Consider the following 23,145-nt stretch of genomic DNA (forward strand, 5'->3'; position numbering starts at 1 on the left):
ACTTCTTCCCACAAAATGATTCTTTCCATTAGTTTCATGGCTTTCAACTGCAACGTTTTGTTTCCTACAGATCAGTACCATGAGAGAATAAATGGGCCGGTGTCGGATACTAAATATAAAGGTGCAGGTGAAGCATTAGCTGCAGCACTGATTGATTCATTGTAACCGCCTTAAAATGACATTATATAATCAGGAAGAAATATTAGAAAAGACACAGTAATCAATCTAAAACCCAAGAAAAACAAAAATTCTTGTGTAATTACAAATTAAGTAACCATTCAAGAAAATTAATTATATTTAACCACAATTTAACAAACTAAACTGAATACAGCTCTTTAAAAGAGGATAAAAGATTTAAGAGGATTGTAAACTCTTTAGAAACAAAAATTACTTGATCAAGTGCTTATAAAGAACATTTTTCCAAAGTAGCAAAACATGGTGAGCCACAAACTTAACTAGTATTCTAAAAATGTGAAAAGGAAACCCTTTTCAAAAAAAGAAAATCTTTCCTTTCGCTGTGACTTTGAGAAAGGGCTTCTTATTTGCCTGCCATTATTTCTTTGGGAACTTATCAAAGTCCTTCTTTCTATATCTAAATTAGAAGTGTGTAAATAATACTTTCTGAAAGTCTATATTTTTAATTTGTACCAGCACCTTCTAATGATGAATCTCACAAAGAGAAAGTGAAATTAGTCACACTATGCCAGAAAAAAAAAGATAATTTACTTTAAGGAAATTCAGCTACAATTTAAGAAGCTGTTGCATTTTTTTTTTAATAATTAAAAAAAAAAAAACATAGCTTTAAGAAGTCTGTAGAAGATACTGACAAGAAACAGTAAAGACTGAAATCCATCATGGTCTATGCAACATTCCAACACATGTGATCCTTGCAGCCAACTTCCCTAGGAAACGGTCCCCGGTTGTGTTTTAATTCAATCGGGTCGGCCGGCTCCCAGGGGAGGTCTCGCGGCCAGAAGTGGCTAGACCAGGAATGTGGAAGGGATCACATTAGATCAATCAGGAGGAAACCTCACACGGGAGTCTTAAGATTGGCAGCCGTCCTGGCGACTTAGGTGGCTGTCCCGTGCCCAAGAGAGACAATTTTATATAAGAACAGGAATAAAGAGAGGGTATCAAGTTTCTGGGTCTATTGCCATTCCGGCCAGGATACTAACTTACAGCCAAGAGACAGACGCTCTCCTCCCCATAGAGTAGCCACGGGCTAGAGGATTACACCCTGAGCTACTGACATGCAAGTGTTCCAATAAAACCATACCCCTTGAAAAGCCCCTGAAATGAGAGTAAAGGAAGAAAAGAGAAAAAACTCACCAATTTTGCACCGACGCTCAGAGTCCAAATATAAAGACTCACAGCCCTACGTTGGGTGCCATATGATGAAGTTCTAGAACCTAGGTGAGGTTCAGTGGGCTGAGGTCTGGAGCCGATGACCAAGAAAGAATTCTTGAGACATCTTTGGTGCAAAATAATGGTTTATTAAAGCACGGGGACAGGACCCGTGGGCAGGAAGAGCTGCTGCCGAAGCTGTTGCATTTTTTCAAAACAAAGCATATTCTACTGCTTCATGACACAGAGTAAAGGTTGTATGGAAACTCATGCTCAGTTGTGCGCCCTCCTTGGCTCTCCACTGAAGAGCCACTCTCTCCTATGTGATCTCATGTAATCTCATGGCCTCACCTTCTCCTCCCCAGAAATCTAACTTCTAAATCCAACTTCATAGCTGCCATCTCCAATTGGATGACTAATAAAGCACCTCCCACTTGACCTAGTCAAAACAGAACTCTTGGTTTTATTCTACGTACTTCTCTCACAGGCCTCCCCATTTTGGTAAAAGGCATCACCCCCTAATTAGTTATTTAGGACAAAAGTCTAGGCAGTGTAACACAGTGGTCCAGAATACAGACTCCAAGTCCCGATCACATGGATTCAAATATTGCCTCTGCTCCTCTCTACCTATGCAGAGATGTCATAAGCCTCTGAATAGTGACAGCACCCACCTGATACAGTTACCATGAAGATTAATATGCTAATTCATATAAAGCATTTAGAAATGCACCTGGCAAATATTAAATCCAGTTCCAGCTATCATTATGATTATCTATTTCCTCTTTCCTCTCACACCCAGTCTGTCATCACAGCCTCATGCAATCACCCATTTCAAGCCACCATCTAGACAGCAATAAACTTCCCAACTACTTTTCATGTTTCCATTCTTACTTGCCCCTCAAAGTGCTTTACAAGCAGGAGTCACAGTAATCTATTTAAAATATAAATCAGATCATATCACTCCCACATTCAAAACCATCCAGTGGTTTTCTACTGAGTTAAATCAAACTCTCAACCCTGGTTTATCCAAAGTCCTGTATTGAGCAGGCCCATCTTGTACTACCCTCTGCTGCCTCACTACACTCCAGCCACACGGGCCTTTTACATTCTGCAAAAATGCCAAGATTCTCTTCTGCCTGAAACACTTTCCTCTGTATTTGTTCAGCTGGCTCCCTCGTGTTAGATACAATAGTGTTATTATTTATTTCTTTGGTAATTGTCTACCTCCAGTACAATTTGAGATTAAAAAAAAGAAAAAAAACTCATCTATCTCAAGTACTGTGTCTCTAGTACCCAAAACAATATGTGGGTGAACAAAAAGTTATTTAAAAAAATAAACTATTGGGATGCCAATAGTTTATTGGGTGGCTTAGTCCGTTAATTGTTCTGCCTTCGGCTCAGGTCGTGATCCCAGGGTCCTGGGATCAAGTCCCACATTAGGCCCCCTGCTCAGTGGGGAGCCTGCTTCTCCCTCTGCCTGCTCTGCCTGCTGCTACTCCTGCTTATGCCCTCTCTCTGACAAATAAATAAATAAAATCTTTTAAATAAATAAATAAATAAACCATTAACTGGAAATAACTGGCCAAAGCTTCTAAAATTGTTATGTGAGGCAAATAAATACATCTTCCCCTCATTCTTTCCCCTAACTGGTTATCGATTTATTGCAACTCAGCTCCTAATTCAACTTTTTTGCCTGTTCTATAACTGGATCCTAATATAATTTTTAGTATTTCCTCAATTTTTAAAAATCTAAATCCTCAATACTCTAACTCCTTATAAAGATCCAGTTCTCAGTGGGGCCTGGGTGGCTCGGTAAGTTAAAGCCTTTGCTTTCAGCTCGGGTCATGGTCCCAGGGTCCTGGGATCAAGCCCCACATCGGGCTCTCTGCTCAGCAGGGACCCTGCTTCCTCCTCTCTTTCTGCCTGTTTCTCTGCCTACTTGTGATCTGTCTGTCAAATAAATAAATAAAATATTAAAAAAAAAAAAGATCCAGTTCTCATCAAAAGATTCTAAAAATTAAAATTAGAAAACCTGAAATTTAGAGCTCCAGCAATTGCTAGCCAATTACTTAGCCTCTTGGAGCTACATTTTCCTCACTGTATAATGCAGACAGTAGTCCCTGTCTACCTCAGAGGACTGTGGTAAAGGTCCAGTGAGGCAGCAAATAATAAACTCTACACAAGTGGAGGCTATTATAATCTACCAGAGCTCAGTAAAACTTTACCGGGTACTTGCTAGACGTTAAATAACAAATAACAAATTTTAATTAAGACAAGAGCCCCTACTCTCACAGAACTTACATTTTTGTTGAGAGAAAAAAACACATAATGAGCATAACTTCATCATAGTTTGGTATTTTCTTCAGAAGTAAAAAAAGTCATGAAAGTCCAACAGAAACGAAGAACCTGCTCCAGACTGAAGGAGACTAAAAAAACGTAACACATCTGATACAGAATTGAATCCTTCTGAAATTAAGGACATAATTCAACTGTGAAACTGTGAAACTTGAATGAGAACTAAGGATTAGATGGTACTCATGTATTGATGCTAATTTGCTTATTCTCAAAGTTGAACTGTCGTTATACAGGAAAATATCTTTGTTTATAAATGCTCACTTCGGCAGCACATATACTAAAATTGGAACAATATAAAAATTACAACCTATAGTACTGGGGGCAATGAGGCATCAGGTTGGAAACTTATTTTCAGAAGCCTATGGCAAAATGCTATTGTTTACTTGCAACTTTTTTGTAAGTATGTATTTCAAAATTTTAAAACATTATTACAAAGTTACTTTGTTTTCATTTTAAGTAGCATGGAGCCCAATTCATGACTTGAACTCACAACCTTGAGATGAAGACCTAAGCTGAGATCAAGAGTCAGGCGCTTAACCAACTAAGCCACCCAGGCGCCGCTTTTTTTTTTTTTTTTTTTTTTTAGATTTTTTATTTATTTATTTGACAGAGATCACAAACAGGCAGAGAGACAGGCAGAGAGAAAAGCAGAAGCAGGCTCCCCACTGAGCAGAGAGCCCAATGGCAGGGCTCCATCCCAGGACCCTGAGATCATGACCTGAGCCAAAGGCAGAGGCTTAACCCACTGAGCCACCCAGGTGCCCCTTTAAAGTTACTATGGAGGGAGGAAAGAATGAGCAGGAGGGAAAAACGAGAAAAGAATTTCCCAATAGGGTACAAAACTTAAATGAAATTTGATTAAAAAATGAAAGTGTTACTAACATAGGAACTTATATAAAAGTTTATCTTTAATATCCAATTTATAAAGTTTGCTAAAAACTACATATCCTTCTTTGCACATAGATTATTAGAAAGATAAACTGAAGAGCAAATATGCATGTGCTCATTTTTACTGGCACCCAAACAACTTCTCACATTTTTCAGCCACAATTATTATATTATGTGCACAGATTAACAATTAGGAAAGAGAAGGAAAAAGACCAAAATCAGCACAGGAGTGGTACCAATACTCTAGAAGCTTTCTGAAATGCATGATGACATTTTTGTTTTTCGTGGGACCTGGGAGGTCATTCAGTAAATGAGAAATGCCTAATTAGAAATGCCTAATGTCCTAAATGCCTAATTAGAAATGCCTAATGTCCTAAAAAGTATACAGTTGATTCACACAAAGAAGTGCTATCCAAAATGTCAGCAGAGAAAATGGGTGAATAAAACCAGTAGTTTTATTTGCCAACTAGTAGGCAAACATCAGTGTCCATCACAGAGATTTACTGTACTGAAAGACGCTATCTTCATCCGTAAATAGATACGGTTCAAGGTAAGTCACAAACTACTAAAGAAATTATTTAAAAACATTAACTTTGGGGTGCTTGGGTGACTCAGTCGGTTAAGCATCTGCCTTCAACTCAGGGCATGACTCCAGATCCTAGAATGGATTCCTGCATTGGGTTCCCTCTGGTTGTATGTGTGCGCGTGCTCTTTCTTCCTCTCAAATAAAATCTTTTAAAAACTTAAAACATAAGAACATTAACTTTACTGATGATGATTTTTTTAAGTAAAAAATACAGAATTAGGGAAGGAGGAAAAATATTAATAGTAAATACCTATTGTACTGGTGCTTTCATAAAGTGCCTTATTAATAAAACTAGTTAATATTTTAGTCTTCCCAAATACTGAAATAATTGAATTATACATGTTTAAGTAACCCTGGACAGTCAGTAATAAAAATTATTTAAATGAGAAAATATTATAATTTTTAACTCAATTGAAAAGGTTGGCCTATGCTTCTGCTGGTATTAGTATAGCCTAACAAGAGCCATATCACAACTTTGAAGTTCTCTTTTGCTTGGAGTAACACAAAGTTATTTAAAAAAACTAGACTCATTTTAAAAGGCAAAGGTACTACAAAATGTATTTTTATTCAAGTATAGTTAACATACATATTAGTTTCAGGTGTACAATGTAACAACTCAACAATTCTATACATTACTCATCTGGACAAGTGCACTCTTAATCTTCACCTATTTCACCCATCCCCTGCCAGCCTCCCCTCTAGGAACCATCAATTTGTTCTCTGTATTTAAGTCTTTTCGTCTCTTTTTTTCTGTATTTCTTAAATTCCACATGAGTGAAATCATGGCTTTCTCTGACTTATTTCACTTAGCATTATACCCTCTAGATCCATCTATGTTATTATTACAAATGCCAAGATTTCATTCTTTATAGGTAATTTTCTTGTGTATGTGTGTGTGTGCGTACATCTTCTTATCCATTCATCTGTTGATGGACACTTGGATTATTTCCATATTTTGGCTATTATAAGTAATACTGCAATAAATATATGGGTACATATATCTCTTTGCATTAACACGTTAGTATTCTTTGTGTAAATAGCCAGTAGTGGAATTGCTAGGTCATATGATAGTTCTATTTTTAATTTTTTGAGGAACCTCCATACCATTCTCCACAATGACTACACCACCTTGAATTTCCGTAACAGGGCACAGGGGTTCCTTCTTCTCCACATCCTTGCCATTCTGACATATGTGAGATGATAACTCATTGTCATTTTGATTTGCATTTCCTTGATGATGAGTGATGTTGAGCATCTTTTCATGTGTCTTTTGGCTATCTCTAGGTCTTCTTTGGAAAAATGTCTATTCAGACCCTTTGTCCATTTTTTTTATCAGATTTTTTTTTGGTGTTGAGTTGTAGTAAGTTAATACCTTTGGACATTAACTCCTTATGAGATACATCACTTGCAAATACCGTTTCTCATTCAGTAGGCTCTTTTAGTTTTGTTGATGTTTACTTTGCTGTGGAGAAACTTTTTATTTTGATGTATTCCCAACAATTTAATTTTACTTTTGTTTCCCTTGACAAAGGAAACATATCTAGCAAAATGGTCCTATACCTCATGTCCAAGAGACTAATGTCTATGTTTTCTTCCAGGATTTCTATGGCTTCACATTTCACACTTAGGTTCTTAATCTATTTTGAGTTATTATAGTCTAAGAAAGTGGCCCGGTTTCATTCTTTTGCATGTAGCTGTCCAGTTTTCCCAACACCAATTGTTGAGGAGACTTTTTCCCATTGTATATTCTTACCTCCTTTGTCGTAGATTAATTGATCATCAAAAGCATGAATTCATTTCTGGACTCATTCTGTTCGACTGATCTGTTTTATATTTCTATGCCAGAACCATACTGTTTTGATTACTACAGCTTGACACTCTATTTTGAAATTTGAGATTGTGATACCACCAGTTTTGGCTATTTGGGCTCTTCTGTGGTTCCATAAAAATTTTGGAGTTATTTGTTCTAGTTCTCTGAAAAATGCTCTTGGTATTTTGACACGGATTGCACTAAATCTGTAGACTGCTTTGGGTGGTATAGACATTTTAACAATATTGGTCTCCCAATCCACGAACATGAAATATCTTTCCCTTTGTTAGTGTCATCTTCAATTTCTTTCATCATTGTTTTACAGTTTTCAGAGTACAGGTCTTTCACTTCCTGGCTTAAGTTTATTCCTAAGCATTCTATTAGATTTGCACGCTTGGTACTTGATTCAGAACTTCAAGGTTATGTGATGTGGCTCTTTTAAGCTATACTGATTCCAGTCAGAAGTACAGGCCAATCTTTCCTTCAGAGTTAAAAAGGGTAATATTTTCTTGTATAAATAATTTTGATTACTGATTAGGGTTACCAAAATATGTATAATTCAGCTCTATCAGCATTTTGTATACTTATAAACAGAACTGTTTTCTTAATTTCTTCCTGCTACTTCATTATTAGTGTATAAAAATGCAAGATTTGGGGGTGCCTGGGTGGCTCAGTCTCTTAAGTATCTGCCTTCAGCTCAGGTCATGGTCCCAGTGTCCTGGGATGGAGCCCTGCATCAGGTTCCTTGGTCAGTGGAGAGTCTGCTTCTCCATCCCTCCTTCCGACTCCTGCTTATTCTCTCTACCTCTCTGAAGTAAATAAATAAAATCTTAAAAAAAAAAAAAAGAAAGAAAAAAGAAATGCAAAATTCCTATTATTAATTGTGTAATCTGTGACCTTACTGAATTCGTTTGTCAATTCTAGTAGTTTTTAGTGGAGTCTTTCAGATGTTCTATATATATTATGTCATATGCAGATAGTAAAAGTGACTTCTTCCTTACCAATTTGGATCTCTTCCGTCTCTTTTTTCCTATAGGACTACTGTGGCTAGGATTTCCAGTAATGCATTAAATAAAGGCAGGAGAGTGGACATCCTTGTCTTATTCCTGATCTTAAGGTAAAACCTCTCAGTTTTTCACCATGGAGTATGATGTTAGTCTGTAGGTCTTTCATATATGGCCTTTATTGTGTTGAGGTACATTCCCTCTAAACCTATTTTGCTCAGAGTTTTATCATGAATGGACATTGTATTTTGTCAAATGCTTTTTCCACATTTACTGAAATGATCATAAGGCTTTTACCTCCTTGTTGATGAGATTTATCATACTGATCAATTTGTGAATACTGAACCACCCTTGCATCCCTGGAAGGAATCCCACTTTAATGAATTGTTGAATTTAGTTTGTTAATATTTTGTTTAAGATTTTTACAACTGTGTTCAGATACTGGCCTATAGTTCTTTTTTGTAGTACCTTTTAGTATTAGGGTAATGCTGACTTACAGAATGAATCTGGAAGCTTTCTCTCTGCTCCTGTTTTTTGGAATAGTTTGAAAAGAGTATTAACTCTTCTTTAAAATTTGGTAGAATTTGCCTGGAAGCCATCTAATCCTGGACTTTTGTTTGTTGGAAGGTTTTAATCACCAATTCAATTTCATTGCTACTAATCAGTCTGCTCAAATTTTCTTTTTATTACTAATTCAGTTTTGGAAGCTCAAATATTTCTAGGAATTTACTCATTTCTTCTTGGTTGTCCAATTGCCTGGCATATAATTGTCCATAACATTCTTTTATAATCCTTTATATTTCTGTGGTATCAGCAGTTATTTCTCCTCTTTCATTTCTGATTTTTATGAGTCCTTTTTTTTTTTGGATGAGTCTGGGCAAAGGTTTAACAATTTTATTGATCTTTTCAGAGAACCAACTTTTGGCTCCATTGATCTATTCTATTGTTTCTTCAGTCTCTATTTCATTTATTTCTACTCTAATCTTTATTATTTCCTTCCTTCTACTGGCTCCAAGCTTTGGTTCTTTTTCCAGTTCCTTTAGGTGTAAGGTTTGGTTCTTAATTTGTGATTTTCCTTGCTTCTTAAGGTAGGCCTATACTGCTATTATCCTCCCTCTTAGAACCGCTTTTGCTGCATCTCCAAAATTTTGTCATTGTATCTTCATTTGTTTCCAAGTATCTTTTAATTTCCTCTTTGACTTTTCTTGATTGGCCCATTCATCATTTAGAAGTGTGTTATTTAACCTCCATATATTTGTGTTCTTTCCAAAGTTTTCTTGTGACTTGATTTCTAGTTTCATACTATTGTAGTCGCCAAAGATGCATGATATGATTTCAATCTTTGGGAATTTGTTGAAACTTGTTTTGTGGCCCACCATGTGATCTATTCTGAAGAAAGTCCCATGTGCACTTGAAAAGAATGCGTATTCAGCTGTTTGGGGATGGAATGTTCTAAATATATCTCTTAGATCCATCTGGTTCAGTGTGTCAAACAAAGCCACTGTTTCCTTGTTGATTTTCTATCTGGATGGTCAACTCATTAATGTTAAGTAGGGTATTCAAGTCTCCTACCAAAACATGTATTTTTAAGATGTTATCACTTAAGTGTAACTCTTTGAACAAATCCACTGAAAAGCACTCATCATGTTTTGTTTTGTTAAAGATTTTATTTATTTATTTGACATAAAGAGAGAGAAAGAATACATAGGCATGGAGAGCAGCAGGCAGAGAGAGAAAGAATACATAGGCATTGAGAGCAGCAGGCTCCCCACCGAGCAAGAAGCCCCACGTGGGACTCAATCTCCAGACGCTGGGATCATGACCTGAGCTGAAGGCAGACTCTTAACCAACTGAGCCACCCAGGCATCCCTGATCATATTATTTATTCAAACAGCTACTACCACTTTCACTTAGCAATAGGTTGTTTATTGAAGCAGTAGCGTATCAGCATTTTTATAAAGGTTTTCTTCTATATCGCCCTCTACAGATACAAAATACCAATTCAGAACAGAAATCTAGGGACCATATATACCATAGGCAACAACAATTGTGAAGGGCCTCATAAGAAATCCATCTCCAAGGAAAAAAGGCACAACCTTGAAGACACAACTCACAGAAGCCTCTCACAAAATTAATCAGCTCACTATTAGTATTACTATAAGAAAGATAACTAAGGAAACTAACCATGGGCAGTAACAAAAAAAACCTAGTGGCTCTAGAATTACCAATATCATAAGCAATTAAAGTATCATTATAAAAATCATTTCTTAAGAAGTACAGAACAAAACTACCAAAAGTATATAATTGAAAATGTGACTATGCAGAAATAAGGTAAATACAGAAATAAAGTGAAACACTTACTGCCAAAGCCTTGGACAGTTTGGCTCTGAATTCATTCAGGACGATTGCCACAATATCTTTAAGTGGTACATAAGCAAAACCACTTTCCAAATAGACTTTTCTTCCTCGGAATAAATCCAGAGCATCAGCAAAAGGGATCTGAATTCATAGTGAAACAGGGAAAACAAGTCAGTACGTGTCATGAAATCTCCCTAAATCTTCCTAAGTACTAAATCTAAACAAAATTCTTCCTGTAAGAATTTGTCCCAGCAGATCAAAAATAAACAAACAAAAAACCAATATATAATCCTTAAAACTAAATGACAAACATTAGGAAGAAATGACAGTCCAAAAATGTGCTCATTTCAGAGTACATGCTTTGAAAAATAATAATAAGCCAAGTTAGAATGCGTTATTTTTATTCTTAACTCATGAATTTACAAATTATAATCTTTACAATTTTAAACACTCAAGTCAAGCCCACTAAGCATGTTGCATTCCCCTCATATGACATATTCCACAATTTTACTCTGTATCAATTATGTATATACAGTATGTTCGATGACAAAAATTACTAGTAATTCTAAATTTCATCTGTTTCCATTATTTCACTAGAAAAATACATTAGAAAAGTTAATCTCAACACCAAGAAATAAAAATAAAAACTGCTCAGTTCCACTAGTGAAGTATTTACCAGTAAATACCATTTAAAACACAATATTCCACTTGCATTTTTTTTAAATCCTGAGAACTACCCTAAAATTTTATGATATGAGAACACAGTATGAGTAAACTGAAAATCATCCTTACTCTCCAATACAGTTTTTCTTAAATGTGCTAAAAAATTTAGTGAAAGAAATGACCCCCAAATTACCTAGTCACCCAAGTTTTAGAGAAGAGTTAAATCTATATGCCTGGGGCGCCTAGGTGGCTCAGTGGGTTAAGCTTTTACCTTCAGCTCAGGTTATGGTCTCGGGGGTCTTGGGATTGAGCCCCTCGTCCGGCTCCCTGCTCAGCCAGGAGCCTGCTTCCCCCTCTCCCTCTGCCTGCCTCTCTGCCTACCTATGATCTCTTTCTCTGTCAAATAAACAAATAAAATCTTTAAGAAAAATAAAAAATAAATAAATCTATATGCCTAAGAGGCACCTGAAGAGCTCACTTGGTTAAGCATCTAGCTCTTAGTTTCAGTTCAGATCATAATCTCATGGATCATGGGACTGAGGTGAGTTGGGGTCCATGCTTAGCGGGAGTACGCTTGAAGATTCTCTCCCTCTGCCCCCCCCACACACACTCTCTCTCTCTCTCAAATAAATAAATAAATAATATGTTTATATATATGTATTTTATATATATATATAATATATATATCTCTAAGATTTTTCTACATATCCAATAATACCACCCAATAAACATATTATGTTTTTTAAACAAAAAACATATCTATGACTACAACAGAGTCCTAAAGAAGTTCATCACTTAATTGAGAAAAGAAGACAGACACACGTGGAAAGTCAAACTGTTCTGCAGGGTGGTATGTGTATGACACGGCACTACACAGAACATACTGGAGGAGGCGGTTAGAGGGTTTATTTCAATGATCCAGGCAAGAGATGGGGATAATTTGTAAGTAAGAGTTCTAGTCCAGACTCAGTGACTGACCAGACTTATAATTTCTATAGATTTAATGAATGCTTCTAAATTTCAGCAAGGAAGGGGAGAGAGATGGTATAAATGACCCTTAGGTGTTCTTTAGCTCTAATATTCCATGATCCTAGCTTATTAAGGTGGTCACAGTGGAAACAAAAACGCTCAAGGAGAAGCAAAAAAATTATGTGAAGAGAGAGCAATAGGAAATGCTTGGTGTGGGGAGAATAAATATTGATTCCCATACTCTACATCTGGAAAGCTGACTGAATGATGGCCTAAATGGTAGAAACAGGGAAGTCAAAATAGGGAGCTAATGTGGAAGCAGGATTTTAAATTACTGGCACTCACTGACAATAATCAGTACATGCTTTTCAAAGGAAACTGTGGTGTTGCAGCTTTCAAATTTTTGAAATTAATTTCAGCTCCACCCCTTCCCCTTCTGGAATTATTCAATCCAAAAGCTATTCAATGGGTTCAAGCAGAGTAGATATCTGTGCTGAGGAAAAGAGGGCAGCAGAGATGGCCCACTTCAAGATGCCAGAACCTGAGTAGTTGTTAAAGAAGGTTTGTCAGGGGAGAGCAAAAGGGCAGAAAATGCCAGGACCCAAATGGAATAAGGAAGAATCTAGGTGGGGAAAATAGTCCAAGCATGGCATCAGAGCCCAAGAGTGATGAAAAGGCTAGCATGCAGAGCAGTGATCCAGAACAAGGTATTGAAGCCCAGTGGGTGAAGAGTGTCCCTGCAGGGGCAGCTCAGCATGGGGAGTCGAAGCCTATGTATTTTGAGAAGAGTATTCCTTTAAGAGAATGGCCTGCTTTGGTTGGGTCAGAGTCTAGCCTAACCAGTCTAGTCTAACCAAATAAGGTTAGACAGTGTGTAGACTCTGTGGGACAGCCCAGCAGACTGTTGGCACACCCTCAGCGGGGGTGAAGATGAATTCTGCACAGGAGAGGGAGAAGAAGAGGGAGTAGTTACCAGAGGCTATACGATTGGTTTTATTAACTATGTATAAAAAGCTCAGTGGGATATATTTAATAAAACTTAGGATGTATTTTAAAAGTTTACATACCTTATAAACTGACTCCGACTCCCAGTCTACCTTAGATCCACTCAAACTGGGTGATGAAGCAAGAATCTCTGGTTCTCGGAGCTTCTTCTCGTCATCACTTATCTAAAAGGAAATATATTTTATACAATTTAAAAAATTAAAGTTCTTAAAAAAAAGAAATTAAAAATCTACATTCAGTTTCAATAAAATACTTTCCTGTTCTAGTAAGGATTCAATACTTTTATAAAATTTTAAAGTCCTGGTATCTCAAATCATTCCTAATATGAGTAATAACTCATTACTATCATTAAGAGAGCCAAAATATGAAAGAAAATTTAAATTCAATATACATTAAAATTTCTACTCCACCATTTTCTGAGAACATATGATAAACAAACAAAAAAACCCGAAAAGTATTACAACAGGTAATTTTTTTTTTAATATTTATTTATTTGACAGGCAGAGATCACAAGTAGGCAGAGAGGCAGGAAGAAAGAGAGGAGGAAGCAGTCTCCCTGCTGAGCAGAGAGCCCGATGCGGAGCTCGATCCCAGGACTCTGGGATCATGACCTGAGCCAAAGGCAGAGGCTTAACCCACTGAGCCACCCAGGTGCCCCACAATAGGTAATTATAATAAAAACGCAGATTAGGGGTGTCTGGGTGGCTCCATTGTTAAGTGGCTGCCTTCAGCTCAGGTCATGATCCCAGGATCGAGCCCCGTCTCAGGCTCCCTGCTCCATGGGAAGCCTGCTTCTCCCTCTCCCGCTCTCCCTGCTTGTGTTCCCTCTTTCGCTGTGTATCTCTCTATCAAATAAATAAATAAAATCTTTTTAAAAATAAATAAATAAATAAAAATTTAAAAACAAAAAAAACTCAGGTTACCATAGACTAAAAATAGTCTATGAGAGCATAACAGTCTAACTGGGAACATGATTCCAATTCAAGAGTTATATTAATTTATTACAATATATTATTTGCAATTAAAACAATTTCAAATTTAAAACACCAGCTTTTCTAGAAATATCTGTAGATCTACTATCTCAGACTGATTACATCTTTAAAAATAAAAAGATTGATCTGACTAGATAAAAATTTCAAAATTCTAGAGAAAAAAAGATCTGTAAATGAAGATAAAATATAAATCAAATATTGAGGGGAATACTTAGATCATTTAACATCCAGGTTACACTCAATAAGCCCCAAGATAATAGGAGGATATAAGTACTAGTAATCTAAAAGCAAAATACACACAATAATCATGTAAGTGACAATAAAAGTAAATTAAAATTATACTCTTTTATAATTGTTAAGATGATCAGAGAAAAGCTTTGTAGCTTTTCTGATCACTTTTTTTTTTAAGATTTTATTTATTTGACAGAGAGACAGTGAGTAAGGGAACACAAGTAATGAAAGTAGGAGAGGGAGAAGCGGGCTTCCTGCCAAGCAGGGAGCCCAATGCAGGGCTCGATCCTGGGATCATGACCTAGCCAAAGGCAGACACTTGACTGAGCCACCCAGGTGCCCCTTCTGATCACTTTTATAGTCATCTATGTTAGTTAGGATTGGCTAAGTTATGGTGCAATAACAAAGAATTTATAAATTTCAGTGGCTTAACAAAAAATGGTATTTCCTGCTTTTCTCCATGTTCAGGAGGAATGGTGGGGAGGCAGCGGCAGGAGCAGGAATGCTTCACTATCAGTGGTTCTGACCAAGCAACCAGATGCCTGAGGGAGGCTCCAATCTCCTGCATGATAAGCAGAAGGAACAAAAAATGGCAAACTCGTTCTTCTTAAGAGTCATATAGGTCAATTCCACTTACATCTCATTGACAAAAGCGTATCATTTTTTTGCATGCTATCCTCAAAGGAGCAGGAAAGTAATTTTATTACTTGCCCAAAAAGAAGAGAACCCAAATTTACTGGTGAACAGTATCAATGAATACAGCAATCCACTCTTCTAGTCACCAATTTACAGTTCACTCAACTTATGATATAAAATACATTCACTCCTATCAAAAGTGAGACAATCTAAAAGTTCTATACAGTAACGGCATTAATCTCAAAGTTCGGTATCCATGGGTGATGCTTGATAGTCCCTATATAAGAAGGTAAAGCTGCTCATGTCCTCTCCACTTAGACACACACACACAACACCCTCCTCACAAACACTCAATAAATAGTGCTACAATAGGGACAGAATAACCATGGTAAACATTCCTACTTAGAAAGGGGAAGATGGGGTGCTTGGGTGGCTCAGTGAGTTAAGCATCCCATCATTGATTCTAGCTCAGGTCATGATCTCAGGGTCCTGAGACTGAGCTCCACCACTGGGTTTTGAGCTGAGCATGGAGCCTGCTTAAGATTTTTCTCTCTCCCCCTCTCCTGTTGCTCTTCCCCTCTCGCAAGCATGAATTCTCTCTTTTAAAAAAGGAGGGGGTGAAGAATGGGGAGAAGAGTAAATTAAAATAATAATGCAGTATTAGTTTATACCTATTAAAATGCAAAAAGTTCAAAGATTTAGAAAATACAGTGTGTGGAGGGCACTTTGACAATACATATCAAAAGACTTCAAATGAGCAGACCCTAACAATTTCACTTCCAGCATCAATCTGAAGTAACAGGAGAAATACATACATGGGAACAATTTCTTTTCATCACAATGTTATTTACAATAAGAAGAGAAAAAAAAACCCAATGTCCAAGAACAGGTATGTAGGTAAGTAAATTTCAGTAGAACTTTAAGTTTCAGTAAAGCAAGCTATATTATTCAAATCAACCTCTCACAAAAAATCAAAGAAATAACAATGAGAAAAAAAGATTTTTAAAGATTTTATTTATTTGACAGACAGAGATCACAAGCAGGCAGAGAGGCAGACAGAGAGAGAGTGAGGGAGGAAGCAGGCTCCCTGCTGAGCAGAGAGCCTGATGTGGGCCTCGATCCCGGACCCTGATATCATGACCTGAGCCGAAGGCAGAGGCTTAACCCACTAAGCCACCCAGGCGCCCCAACAATGAGAAAATCTTTAAATGCATCTTCTTTAGGGGAAACTGGGTGGCTCAGTTGGAGCCACTCAGGAAACTGGCTGGCTGGGCCTACAGCGCAGGTTATGATTCCAGGGTCCTGGGATCAAGCCCTGCAATGAAGTCCCTACTCAACAGAGAACCTGCTACTCCTTCTCCCTCTGCCCCTCCCCCTGCTCATGATTGCTCTCACTCTCTTTCTCTCAAACAAAATCTTTTAATTAGTAAATAAATAAAAGCATCTTCTTTAAAGCATAGATATATATATATATATATATATATATATATATATATATATACACACACACACACACACACACACTCAAGCTCTGAGTGAGTTTGTATATATGGAGTGGAATCTAACAAGAAATCCTCCTGCTCAAATGTCATCAGTGAAATCCCAAGCCTTGAACTTCTTTTAAGGTGGTCTCTGAATCTAATACCCCCAGACAGCTGGCATAAGCAAACTCATATCCTCTATGAAGAAAAGCACATTCCAGTATGCCTCAAAGGATTCCTGAAAACTCATCTTCAAATACAATGTCAAGCATATTGTATTTTATAACAAGGCTCACAATAAAACATCACTTCATAACTAACAATAAGACTCAAAATATATAGATAATAACTATATTAATATGTATAAAGAAATAAAAGACAAATATGATGGTAGCTGGGGCTCTTGGGTGGCTCAGCTGGTTGACCAACTGCCTTCAGTTTGGGTCATAGTTAGTCTCGGAGTCCTGGAATCAAGCCCTGCATTGGGCTTCCTGCTCAGTGGAAAATCTGCCTCTCTCTCTCTCTCTCTCCCTCTGCCCTTTCCCCCTGCTTGTTCTCAATCCCTCACATAAATAAATAAAATCTTTTTTAAAAAAATGATTTTTAAAAAAGATTTGAGGGGCACCTGGGTGGCGCAGTTAATGGTTAGGCGACTGTCTTCAGCTCAAGTCATAATCCTGGAGTCCCTGGATCAAATCCCACATCAGGCTCCCTGCCCAGCAGGGAGTCTGCTTCTCCAGCTGACCTCTCTCCTCTCATCCTCTCTCTCTCTAATAATAAGAAAAATACTTAAAAAAATAAATAAATAGGGATGCCTGGGTGGCTCAGTGGGTTAAGCCTCTGCCTTCCTTCAGCTCAGGTCATGATCTCAGAGTCCTGGGATAAAGCCCCGCATCAGGCTCTCTGCTCAGCAAGGAGCCTGCTTCCTCCTCTCTCTCTCTGCCTGCCTCTCTGCCTACTTGTGATCTCTGTCAAATAAATAAATAAAATCTTTTATAAATAAATAAAGATTTGAATAGTGGTTGCCTTTTGGAGAGCAGGAACAGGGATTTTCTGTAGCATGAGGAGACTCTCAGGGTTGAAAGTAATGTTCTATATCTTGCCAAGTTTGAGTTGCACACACACATTTGTCAAAATTCATGAATGGTATACTTAAGAGTTGTGCCTTTCATTGTATGTAAGCTTTACCTTAAATAAAGAGAACTGTTAACAAACATTGAACTCTAGCTTTCTTTCTGTGCCAGTAGCACTCTTGCAAACATGGTAAACATTCCTAAAACCTGCTGTACCTTCCGCAAGAACTGTGGTAAGCACCAACTCCACAAAGTGACACAGAAGAAGAAAGGCAAAGATTCTTTTTATGCCCAGGGAAAGCAGCTTTACGATAGGAAGCAGAGTGGGTTAAGTGGGCAGATTTTCCAGAAAAAGGCTAACTACAAAGACTGTGCTGAGGCTTGAATGTGTTGAGCCAAACAGCAGTTCTAAAAGAATGCCAGTAAGTGATGCAAGTGGGAGGAGATAAGAGAAAGGGCCAAGTGATCCAGTTCTAAGCTTCATTCTTTGTTATATATGAAGACAATAAAAGCTTGAGGTTATATTCAAACAAACAAACAAGCATTAAACTCTAGTTAAGGGCATGCAGGCTACAGTATCTGGTGGGAACTGTACCAATTTTGAAAGAGACTTACTCTGAAATGGATAAATACAGTAATGGAAAGTAAGTGATAAAACAAGTACACTAAAATGTAAACTATAGAACCTAGATAGTGAGTACATACAGATATTCACTGTAAGATTCTTTCAACTTTCCCGTATGTTTGGAATTTTTCATATTACAATTTTGGGAACAAAATAACACAATGAAGATACTATTACATACTCACCAGAACTAAAATTCAGTTGGACAACACAGATGAGTGTGTAGAGCAATGGGACTCTCATACTGACAGGAACACCAATTTGTATAAACATTTCAGAAAATCTGGCATTACTTCATAAGTTGAAGGTAAACATATCCCATAACCTGGCAATTAACCCACTGAGCCACCCACATGCCATAAAACATTTTAAAGAAGTAAACAAAAGTGAACTGTGTTGTAATGAAATATAATAGTAAAATGCTTAAAATTATGAATACTTAAGATTACTGTTAAAGAAAGATATCCATGAACACTGTTAGGTAAAAGTAAATTAATACAACTAGGTGAGGACAAATTAAAATAAACCTTTAAGAGATTCCATGTCCGTGTTTGTGTGCCTAAGTTTACGGGTGGCAGAAAAGTTTAGACCGAAGTAAAACTGTGTAACTCTGGATAAAGGGACTACAGATCAGGATGTCTGGGTGGCTCAGTAGGTCAAGCGTCTGCCTTCGGCCAAATCATGGAATCAAGCCCCTCATCGGGCTCCCTGCTCAGCAGAGAGCCTGCTCTCCCTCTCCATCTGCCTGCCACTCTGCCTACTTGTGTGCATTCGTGCACGCTCATTCTCTCTCTCTCTCTCTCTCTCTCTCTCTGTCAAATAAATAAATAAATAAAATCCTTTAAAACAAAAGGGGGAGGACTAGAGATCAATTTTATTTTCTTCCTTACACTTGCACATACTTTATTAAATTTATTCCTTGTGTATTTCATGAATGTTATTCTAATGGTGTTTTTTTATTCCAATTTCTACATGTTCACTGCCTTCTTGCATATCCTTTTTACTTTGTTCTTTTACTTCAAAATTTAAAAAACTGTTGGCGAGGGATGCTGGCTGGCTCAGTTGGTTAAGCATCTGCCTTCAGCTCAGGTCATGGTCCCAGGGTTCTGGGATCGAGTGCTGTATTGGTCTCCCTGCTCAGTGGAGAGGCTGCTTTTCCCTCTCCCTCTGCCTGCCACTCCCCCTGCCTGTGCTCACACACTCACTCTCTCTCTCTCTCTCTGACAAATAAATAAATAAAATCTTTAAGTGGCACTACAGAATCACCACTTTAGGCATGCCTAATGATTTCTATATTTATCCAAATCTGTTAAGGCTAAGACTATTGCTGCTTAACTACTAACATTAGTTAAGCTTCTCTTTCTGTTTATTTCACTGAAAGATAAAAATCCAGCATACTTTGAAAGCCTCCTTGAAAGGAAATCTTACCTAGAAGGGTATTATGTTGCAGAAATCAGGGGGGAAAAAAAAAAAAACCAACACCACTCTGATAGAAGTGAGGCTGGTCCCAAAGCATACCCATCCAACCCAACATCACTCCCTTCCTGCCCTTTTGTGGTCGGTTTCTAAAGAGCACAGGCAGAGAACGCCTACAAAATAGTTAAGTAATTACACAAATCATACTATGAAAAGAATGATGGCAATACTACTGAAATAGAATCACAGGCTGGTGGACAGCTATCCCACCACCATGTAATGGCTTAAAGTATTTGCTCATAAGTGTTATATGAAAGTCGAAATACAGCAGAGAGAAAGGCAGTCTAGTTGTGTCCACCAGATTATTTAAAAAGACAATGGAGGTTGAGACCCAAGCATTACCATCTACTTGTTACACTAGTTGATACTATTTCATTTAATCTGCAGGAGAGTTAGACAAACATGTAACATCAAAAGGAAGTTATCAATTAAAATTTTCACTGCAATTCTTCTTTGGTAATGAACAGGATAAAAACACAGAAACTAAAAATATCACATAACTAGATGTCATGCTATAAGTCTTATAGGTAAAAATTTTAAAGGGTGTCACAGCACAAATTATATATAATCAACACTCATTCTACAGTGTTTTAAGTTGAGGCTTAGCAATAGCAAATATTTTCCTAAGAGGTAATACCAGATTACTCCACTTCAGCATTTGTTTTCTTCATCTATCTCTCTATTTAATTGCCTATCTACCTTTTCCTTTGCACATCATAAGAGAAATCCTTCAAAACGCAAATGCATGACCAGATATATACCACAGAGAAAATCTGAGCAAATGTACCTATAGTTTAGACCAGTTTTAGAGTCAAACTGTAATTCTCACACAGCAACTGATAGAGAAACTCATCAGGGAGACATGAAAGGAGAAGAAATCTTAATGTCTTCTTGAAAGTTTTCATTATTTTTTAAGTGAATTTACAACTGGAAATATAAAAAGATAAATAGAAAATTGGACTTTGAATTTGCCTAATGAACACTTATATGGATTTAAATAAAACCCTAGTATACATGCCTACTCTCCCCACCATTAATGAAAGTAACTATAACTGGTGGCATATTCTTCTTTACCCAAATAGTTTTGACTGAATTGGCTGACAAAACTGAAGTTCAGGTATGTTAATCCATCAGGGCCCTTTTATAATCACTTATTACAGCAACAAAGAAAAAAATATGCATCTTTGAACATACAGACACTTTTCCTAATACTCTTTTGGGTTCCAACTAAACAAATCCCACATCAATATATAATGCTAATACTTCTCCAGGGTAATATAGTATCTCCCCTTTCCCTAAACTCAGCTCAAATATTTGTATTAACAATACCACAGGTAGTTTATAAGCAGTTAACTGCTTGCCTAGTAAATATGAGGGAAGCAGTGGAAGCACACATCACCTTACTGGTCATACAACATAATAAATTATAAGACTTTACTTGTCTAAATAGTCTTTTGCCTTAGAAACAGAGTCAAGACTAACTTTTTTTCTTCGAAAGTTTTTGAAGAAAACTAGAATAATAAAGAATGTAATAAAGGGCACCTGGCTAGCTCAGCTGGTAGAATATGCTACTTTTGATCTTGGGGTCATGAGTTCAAGCCCCACACTGGGTATAGGGCTTACTTAAAAAAAATAGCAATTAGGGGCACCTGGGTGGCTCAGTGGGTTAAAGCCTCTGTCTTCGGCTCAGGTCGTGGTTCCAGGGTCCTGGGATCGAGCCCCACATCGGGCTTTCTGCTCAGCAGGGAGCCTGCTTCCCCCTCTCTCTCTGCCTGCCTCTCTGCCTACTTGTGATCTCTGTCTCTATCAAATAGAGAAATAAAATCTTAAAAAAAAAATAGCAATTAGTTCTTTCACTGAAATGAACTTCCCAGGGATGCCTGGGTGGCACAGTCCATTAAGCGTCTCACTCTTGGTTTCAGCTCAGGTCATGATCTCAAGGTCATGAGATTGAACCCTACATTGGGCCCTGAGCTCAGCATGGAATCTGCTTGAGAATCTTTCCCCTTTCTTTCCCTCCTCTTTGCTCCTCCCCATGCTCACGCTCCCACATGCTCTAAAATAAATAAAATCTTAAATTTTTAATTAAAAAAAAATGTACCCTCCCAAAAACTAGGAAAAAAATTGCCTAGTCTTGATTAGATTAGAAATGACAAATAAAATTCTAAGGAATTCAATGTGTTCCTAAATCATTCACCCAAAAGTAGCCCAGTGCATTCCAAATCACACAATACTCTTATCTAAAATTCAGGTTGTTGCTTGTGTTACAGCCTTTCAGTAAATACTGTTTTTCCCTGGTGAATTTAAAAAGTTCATCCATTTGTCACACACATTCTAAATTGTCATTTATCAATTTAGTTATAACCAAAATTTAAAAGGCCAAAGAAAATTCTCAGTGAAAATATATGATTTTACAAAACTTTATTAATTAGTATAAACTGCTACTGACTTGATTATCTCAAATACCTAAATTGGAGTGCCTGGGTGGCTCAGTTAGTTAAGCGACTGCCTTCAACTCTGGTCATGATCCTAGAGTCCTGGGATCGAACCCCGTACCGCCCTATCTGCTTAGCCGGGGGCCTGCTTCTCCCTCTCTCTCTGCCTGCAGCTCTGCCTACTTGTTCTCTTTCGGTCAAATAAATAAAATCTTTAAAAAAAAAATCTAAAATAACCTTGAGTATTCTCAACATCTTCCTGAAAAGAGGTATATAAGCAAACTGTTCTAAATGGAATCACATTTCCTGAGTAACTTAAATTACTATTCCAGAGATGCTCAACCTTCACTCTGATTAATTTTCAATTAGCAAAGGCCCTGAACATTTGATCTCTGAAGCTCTTCTCTTTCCACCACTATTCACAGTTCCCCACAGCTCAATCCCTATTATGCATACGCAGTCACCAAATAGTCAGTACCTCTATGTTTCAAATGGCATATTGTATAATGGTATATGTCTTTTTGTCAAGCAAAAATTAATGGGCTTTAACAATTTGTGTAAAGCTTTATTTTTATGTCTTATAATTATACTGTTATAATTACACTGTTTTACATGCTGCCTTACTAACAGAATTAAGGACTCGGGCTTTGTGGATCCTTCTCCTTTTGATACTCTCCACCAAACCAGGAAGTGGGAGAGCAATTTCGCTCTGCCGGCACGCCTAAGAGGAGATTAAAATAGAGCTCTGGTGAGGCAAATGCTCCACACAGTAAACAAGTAAGAGGCTGTCTGTGTATACTGCATTGCTATTCACCCTATGCAGACTCCTTCCCTGACAGACAGTTGTACATCCCCCACCTGCTGGACTCATGCATTGCCATGTGACTTGCTTGGGCCAGTGAAATCTAAGTGACATGTGTCACACCCAAGCAAAAACTTCATAAGCATGTGCTTTCCCCAGTTCTCTCCTCCCTCTGCCATAGCAACTAGTGAAATTTCAGATAAAAGCTGCTCGATCAATCTGAGTCACAGCATCAATATGACAGAGCAAGGCTGAAGATGAACCACAGGAGACACAGAGCGTGAACAAGAAACAAACCTTTTTAGTAGTCACGGAGATTTAGGGATCATTTGTTATTACCACCGCACAATCTACCTGACTGGCAGAGTGATCTCTAATGCCCTTTGGATCCCACATTTTGATCAATAAAATA

At 37.5% G+C, this 23,145-nt stretch overlaps 1 protein-coding gene across 2 annotated transcripts in view; it reads right to left on the minus strand.

The window, feature by feature from the left end:
* Positions 1-9,891: 9,891 nt before the first annotated feature.
* The window catches only part of LOC123394275 (DNA primase large subunit-like), a 65,212-nt gene continuing 51,958 nt past the window's right edge, over positions 9,892-23,145 (minus strand). For both annotated transcript variants that reach the window (XM_045088027.1, XM_045088026.1), the window contains exons 6-7: positions 13,045-13,146; positions 9,892-10,486 (exon numbers count right to left, since the gene is read on the minus strand). In XM_045088027.1, the coding sequence (XP_044943962.1) occupies positions 10,304-10,486; positions 13,045-13,146 (285 nt within the window). In that variant the 3' untranslated portion in view covers positions 9,892-10,303. The remainder of the gene's footprint in view (positions 10,487-13,044; positions 13,147-23,145) is intronic.

This window comes from Mustela putorius, unplaced genomic scaffold (assembly GCF_011764305.1).
Source record: "Mustela putorius furo isolate JIRA1106 unplaced genomic scaffold, ASM1176430v1.1 tig00002160_pilon_pilon_pilon, whole genome shotgun sequence".
In the NCBI taxonomy this organism is placed as follows: domain Eukaryota; kingdom Metazoa; phylum Chordata; class Mammalia; order Carnivora; family Mustelidae; genus Mustela; species Mustela putorius.